The sequence below is a fragment of the Sinocyclocheilus anshuiensis genome, unplaced genomic scaffold (genome assembly GCF_001515605.1).
Source record: "Sinocyclocheilus anshuiensis isolate Anshui unplaced genomic scaffold, SAMN03320099.WGS_v1.1 scaffold156, whole genome shotgun sequence".
Lineage (NCBI taxonomy): Eukaryota > Metazoa > Chordata > Actinopteri > Cypriniformes > Cyprinidae > Sinocyclocheilus > Sinocyclocheilus anshuiensis.
Genome location: NW_015554069.1, coordinates 328509 through 335901, shown reverse-complemented (window position 1 = coordinate 335901; position 7393 = coordinate 328509). Strand labels below are relative to the sequence as shown.

Below are 7393 nucleotides of genomic sequence, written 5' to 3'. Positions count from 1 at the left end.
GCACATTATGAAAAATAATGTGTTTTTTGAACATTAAAGCATGTCAACATATTCTGTTACACCAAATACACAAAATAATGATCTTTAAAAAAGCATCATATGACCCCTTTAAAGCCCGAGATACTCCGATCTTCTCTTCCAGATGAACTGAATCATGACGTTCTCTCATGGGCGATTCATATTCAAGTGCGAATGAGAACCATTTTGCGGGGGATGCCAAGTGTTCTACAAAAAAAAAATATTCGAATCTCAAATTTGAAAATCGAATGCCAACCACTGAACGAATAATCGAATATTCTGGTCCAGCCCTAATAGACGATAGTATCGTGTATCGACGATAGTCAGAGATATCGACGATAGCAGATGTCTTTATCGATAGTCAAGACGATATTAGGCTCATTCTCCTATTAATGTATAATTATTATTATTATTATTATTCGGCGGCCTATTATAATTCGGCTATTATTATCAAATTGCCCCGCTATTTCACTTCAGCACCGCACTTCACACACACACGCAAATGAGGATTAGAGTCTCCAACCACAAACACAGACGTCATCTTGAGGTATTTCATTGCACTTAAACAAGTAATCTGAACGGCCTATATATGTGCAATATTTTAACCGAGCCCCCACTAACAGAGTTTAACGCCACAGTTATGTTAGTGCGTCGGGCTCATCATGGGGCGCGCGGTCCAGAGCGCTGTATGACTGATGTATCCGTTTAATTTATCTTTACTCCAAATATATGAACTTACCTGTTTTAAACACTTTTCGTTCGTTTATGTTCAATATTTAATGCTAAACTGTTGGTCTTTAAAATAAATCTACTTTTGATTTTCACCGTTGACTGCAGACTGATAACTTCCGTGCACCGATGCGGCAAACTTGTCACAGGACGAGCGGTCCTAATAGCGATGTTTGACTGTTGTATCCGAATATATATGAGCTAGCTGTTTTAAATATTTTTATATTTAACATGTTAGTTTATCAGTATGTTTGAAAGTATATTATTTAGATTAGTGGTGCTTCCATGCAACAAAGGCTTTACTCTGGCGCGCAGGGTTTAAAACACCAAATAGTTATGTAATAGCCTATGACAAGTACAGAGAGTCTCTCTCTTGCCCCACCCACCCATGCACGATAATATCGTGTATCGGTGATCTCACGGGCTGGCGATATGACGATATGAAAAATGACCATATCGCCCAACGCTAAGTCCAGGTTATATGTGAAAATAATGTTCACTTTTTCATAAAAGCATGAAACTTGGTACAATTGTACAGGTTAGGGCCCTGAACATTTTCATAAATGGAGCCATCGCAAAAACACCTCGTGGTTGCCATGGTGACCATTTTACTTCCCGCCACAACCAAATTATGTATTTATTTATTAAACATGATAACACAGAAAAGGTGATGTCTACCCCTATGTTTTAATGGTCAATGATTGCAATGATACCATATACAGCAACATAAACTGTTCAGGTGAAGAGTTAATGGTGAAATCAGCTATGTGAGACGCTCTAACATCACACGCAGATGGCAACGCAATCAGGTGAACAGTTAATAGTTAATTCAGTGACTTTATGAGAAGGATTACAATGAAATCTCAGAAGATGCAGAATTAAATTTCAAACATATTTCATGTAAACTTAATTTACAATCACTCTCTGGGCCCAGAGTTGCCTATCATGTTGTCTACAGGGGGGAAGCCAGAGTCCTGCATGAGGGTGGGTACACGCAGGTGAATCGCTAATATTTGATGTAACGGGTGGAATAATATTTACGTGTGGTGCGGGTGCGTGCCGGACGGTGACAAGCACGGGCGGATTGCGAGTCCAATAACCAAGACTATTTCGACTCGGTCCAGTCATCACAGGTCTTTGTAAGGGCTGGATTAGGGCTGCACGATAAATCGCATGCGATATTTAATGCACATCTTGTCAGAAAGCCGGTTCTGTAATCAGCGGTAAATCTCCATCACGTGCGTACTTTCATGTGACTTGATGTGGTGCATGACTAGCCGTTCAAAGCACTTCATGAGAGTAGACCTCCCCTGTTAGCCACGGCTTCTGGTTGGCCCGGACAGTGATGGTCTTTGAGACTGTTACATCATCAATACACTTGGTGATGTAGGCAGTGACAGTCTCTGAGTACTCTTGGATGGTGTTATTGTATGTGGCAGCCTGCTTAAACATATTCCAGTCAGTGGTGTTAAAACAGTCTTGAAGAGCCTCTGACGCCCCTTCTGGCCACACTTGTATTTGTTTGTGAACTGGTTTAGCGACTTTAATGAGTGGTTTGTATGCAGGCATTAGCATGACAGTGATGTGGTCTGAGGCACCGAGGTGGGGGAGGGGGAGGGCCTTGTAAGCTCCTCTCTGGGTGGTGTAAACAAAGTCCAGAGTGTTGTTTACCCGCGTTGGAAAGTCTATGTGTTGGTGTATTTTTGGGGACACACTCTTTAAGTCACCTGTAGCTTGTTTATTGAAGATGCAGGACAACCACCTAGCAGTGCATTACAATAGTCCAGTCTAGAGGTCATGAATGCATGAACTAGCTTTTCTGCATCAGAAACAGGTATCATGTTTCGTAACTTGGCAATGTTTCTAAGATGGAAGAATGCTGTTTTTGTAACATGGGAAATATGATTTTCAAAAGACAAGTTGGTGTCTAATATAACACCCAATTTTTGACTGTAGAGGAAGTAACAGTACACCCGTCTAGTTGCAAATTGTAATCCAAGAGATTCTGTGTACTGTTTTTTGGTCCAATAAGTAATATCTCTGTCTTATCCGAATTTAGGAGAAAATGATTGGTCATCCAGTCTTTTATATTTTTAACACACTCTGTTAGCTTAGATCATTTAGAGGTTTCATCTGGTCTTGTTGAAATATATAGTTGAGTATCATCAGCATAACAATGGAAACTAATCCCGTATTTTCTAATAATATTACCATGGGGCAACATGTATATTGAAAATGGGCCTAGGACAGATCCTTGTGGCACTCCATAATTTACTGGATTTCATTGAGACGATTCCCCGTTTAAATAGACAAAGTGATATCGATCTGAAAGGTAGGATCTAAACCATCTTAAAGCCTGCCCTTGAATACCTGTATAGTTTTGTAATCGATCTATGAGTATGTCATGATCTATAGTGTTGAATGCAGCACGAAGATCAAGTAAAACTAGCAATGAGATGCAGCCTTGGTCTAACGCAAGAAGCAAGTCATTTGTAATTTTTAACAAGTGCAGTTTCTGTGCTATGGTGGGGTCTGAAACCTGACTGAAATTCTTCATAGATATAATGTTTTGCAGGAAGGTGCACGATTGAGCAGACACAATGTTTTCTAAAATTTTAGACATAAACAGAAGATTTGAAATGGGTCTGTAAGTTTACTGATCAGCCAATAAAAATGCGACGTGAAATCAATGCGACATGGCACTAAAACCTCAAGCTCTTATCCCTTCCTCTTTCGCCGCTTCCACTTTTTTCAGCACACATAAAAACTACAACGGCCAAAGTGTGAATATCATGCTCTTTTTGTTTAACAATAGCATATTCTGGTGACGTTTCATTCTATTATAGAAATGTGCATTGTAGCCTATGAGTCAGTAGGTGTCATCGTAGTCTACATGCATGTTGTAGCCAAGTTTATTAGATCCATGTCGCACAGTGTGATCTGCAGTGATCTTATAGGATTTCTAAAATTGTGCAGTGTGTAGAAGGCTTAATAAACATGTAGGCTAATTTCATTATTTACTGTGTGAAAATGATGTGAAAGACTGTCCTTGAAATGGTAAATCTAAATAAATTTAAAATTAAGGTTATCTAAACAAAATTAAGGTAATTCTGAAGAAACACCTAATCGTTTGTAAATATTATTTTGAGTTTGATCAGATAAATGTGCCTTTTAATAATCATGAAGCGTTTGTGTTCAGATGTTGACCATGAAAGCGCAGGTGGATGTGGTCTGCTGTAAATCAGTAGGAACTGATCTGTCCATGCTGGATATTGAGGATTTCATCACAGAAATCTGTCAGCTGAAGAAAGAGGTGGCTTCACTGGAGGCAAAGCTGAGAGAAAGAGGAGACAAACTGAACAGAGAGGTTTGAACAGCTCTTCATTTCATCTTTCAGCTCAATCACTGTCAGTTTGTCTGATGAAATGACTGTTTTATAATGTATAATTAAGTTCCTAAGCTGATTCACAAACAAAATAACGACAAATTATTACCAGATTCTGTATTGATAAGCTGATTGTGTTTGTCAGGATGTGGAGAAGGTTTCAATGCGTGTGACTGATGGGACAGAAGCTCAGGATTCAGTCTGGAGCGTCAGAGATCAGAGATCCAGAGACACACAGGACTCAGAGCTCAGCCTCACTTTACTCTGTTATACTGACGCTCAGGATCATGAATCCACTGATCAAACCTCTGACTGTAACGCTGGAGAACAGCAGATGCTGCAGACGCCGCTGAAGACGTGCTCCGTCAAACTGGTGGACTGCAGGAACCTGATAGAGAGCAGAGGAGACGAAACCACCGCAGAGAAAGAACAACAACACAGTGATGAGGAAGAGGAGGATGATTATGATGAGAATAATGGGGATGATGATGATGAAGATTTCATTCCTCCAGGTGTGTTTCTTTCTTTTATGACCTTTTGTTGTTTTTCATGACACTTGAATGTCAGCAGAGACTCTGCAGGATCAGGTTCATATTGGCTGATGGTGCAGATTTTCTGAGATATTTGGAAACATGATGTCAAATGTTAGCAGGGCTGAACAATTTCCGGGAAAAAATCTAATTGACACATTTCTGATATTTTTTTTATGCGATTAAAAATGTGCTTTTTTTAAGAGCTCCAGGTTTGCTGACCATTTAAAAAAAAAATTATTACGGTTTTGTTCCTTTCAGATGTCAATGGTGGCTCATCTTCTGATGGAAATGAAGAAACAGTCTTGACCTCAAAAGAGCAGCTGAAGAGTTTTTCTTGTGCCACCTGTGGAAAAACACTGAGTTCAGAGGGTTATTTAGCGAGACACGAGAGAACACACACAGAACAGAAAGACTTCAGCTGTTCGGCTTCAGCCAGGAATTTTCATTTCGGTACATCCCTAGATGTTCTCTAACTTTATTCAAGTATATTTTAAAGTTGTTTTATTAATGGTTTGTTCCTTTCAGATGCCATTGGTGGTTCATCTTCTGATGGAGATGAAGAAACAGTCTCAACTTCAAAAGAGCAGCTGAAGACCAAGAGTTTCTCCTGCGCCACCTGTGGAAAAACACTGAGTTCACAGGGAAACCTAACGAGACACGAGAGACAACACACAGAACAGAAATACTTCACTAACACCAGCTTTCCTACCGCAGAAGAGAGGAGACTTCATTCAAAAGAGCACAGCAGGAAGGAGGACTTTCACTGTGAACAGTGCGGGAAGGATTTTTTCACCATTGCTCATAATATGAAAGCTCATATAAAGACACACAACGAAAAGTCTTTCCACTGCAGCGAATGTGACAAGTATTTCAGCACCAAAGGAAATCTTGATGCTCATAAGCGAATCCACACGGGAGAAAAGCCGCACAAGTGTCCTCACTGCGAAAAGAGCTTCAATCATGGATCTCATCTGAAGAAACATGTGCGTTTGCACACCAATGAGAGGCCGTATCAGTGCAGTGAATGTGGGAAAACCTTCACAAACTCAAGCTCTCTAAAGTCACACCAGAAAATACACTCTGATGAGAAACCGTTTCAGTGCAAACACTGCGACAAACGATTCCGTCACAAATCTAATCTGAACAATCATGAGAGGATTCACACCGGAGAGAAACCATATCTGTGCTCCTACTGCGGGAAGAGCTTTTCTAGTCCAGCTTATATTGGACTTCATCAGAGAATCCACACTGGAGAAAAACCCTATCACTGCAGCGTCTGTGGGAAGAATTTCAGTAAGGTTGATCATTTACAAAAGCACAAGAGGATTCATACCGGAGAAAGACCGTTCAAATGCTCACAGTGTGACAAGACGTTTGCTCGATCAGACGTCCTGAAGATCCATGAGCGAGTTCATACAGGAGAGAAACCTTACTCCTGCTCCATCTGCGGCGAGAGATTCACTTATTTAGGTAGTTTTCAGACCCACCAGAAAAAACATGCTAAAGAACAAACTGCTCCAGAATCATCGACTTTACATGTCTTGGTCGGTCAATAAAGGCTTTATTTCTGCAGTTGATAATTCATGCTGTGATATGACAGTAACATCAAACAGATGATTGATTCAAGTGAAGACAATCTGACATGAACCATATTTTACACAAAAGTTGGATTTCTGAGCAGCATTCATAGTGTGGATATTTAGTCCAGCATCAGTCAGTACGTTTACATGGACAACAGTATTCCGATTTTAACATGATTAAGACAATACTCTGATTAAGAATCTACCATGTAAACAGAGATGTTTGATTACCTTAATCTGGCTAAAGTCATACTCAAAGTAAACACAAATCGCATTAAAACATGGAGTATTCCTATTTTAGTCGCATTACTAAAGTACAGTATAGACATGTAAACACCTTAATCACACTATTACCGTCGTGTAGGACTTTTCACCACATTTTGCGCCAGGATACACACACGGTGCTCAACCGTTTGACGGCAAACAAAAGCTTCAACAATGCCGTCATCTGTTTTTATGTATAGCATGACAAATAATTAACTGCACATGAAGTTTTCAGTAAATTAAAAATGAAACACCAAAAACTGTATATGGCATCATAATGAAGACGAACTATATGTTTATATGTGAAATTCTGGAGGGGACGTCGGATGGCGTTGTGTGGGGACGTAATGACGTGTGCCATTAATTAGAGATCGACCGATATATCGATTTACCGATATTTTTCGCGATATTTAAGCATTTTACAATAATCGGATATCGGTTTTGTAATATCGGATTCACCGATAAACGCCGCCATCTTGTGGATGTTTTGAGAATTGCACAGGATCGCCATTGCAGCGCGTCTGAGGGGAGACGAGACAACAACAACGGCGTGCACAGGTACTTGATTTACTGTAGTTGGTCAACTTTATTTAACATAACAGCCATTAATGCACAAATGAGATGTATTACATAAATGCCTGATATGCAGTTTATGCAGCTTGGCTCGAAGAAATAGAGATGAACTCACGGAGTCACGTAAAATAATCCGTCAAGTCCTCTCCCAATAAAGACGTAACTTTGCATGAGTTAAATAATACAGCCATGAATGAGCGCACGTTGGAAATAAAAGTGCTACATTTTATTCTCTGTCTGTTGTCTATGCTCATCATTAGTCTCGTGAAGCCGCTTTCATATTGCTGTTCACTCACCGGGTTGATGTCAAA

General features: G+C 39.9%; 1 protein-coding gene across 4 annotated transcripts in view; it reads left to right on the top strand.

The window, feature by feature from the left end:
• LOC107668679 (zinc finger protein 501-like) overlaps positions 1-6237 on the top strand; it is a 15857-nt gene extending 9620 nt beyond the window's left edge. For all 4 annotated transcript variants that reach the window (XM_016460645.1, XM_016460643.1, XM_016460642.1 and 1 more), the window contains exons 2-4: positions 3947-4114; positions 4278-4644; positions 5191-6237. In XM_016460645.1, the coding sequence (XP_016316131.1) occupies positions 3947-4114; positions 4278-4644; positions 5191-6221 (1566 nt within the window). In that variant the 3' untranslated portion in view covers positions 6222-6237. The remainder of the gene's footprint in view (positions 1-3946; positions 4115-4277; positions 4645-5190) is intronic.
• The last annotated feature ends 1156 nt before the right edge of the window (positions 6238-7393 follow it).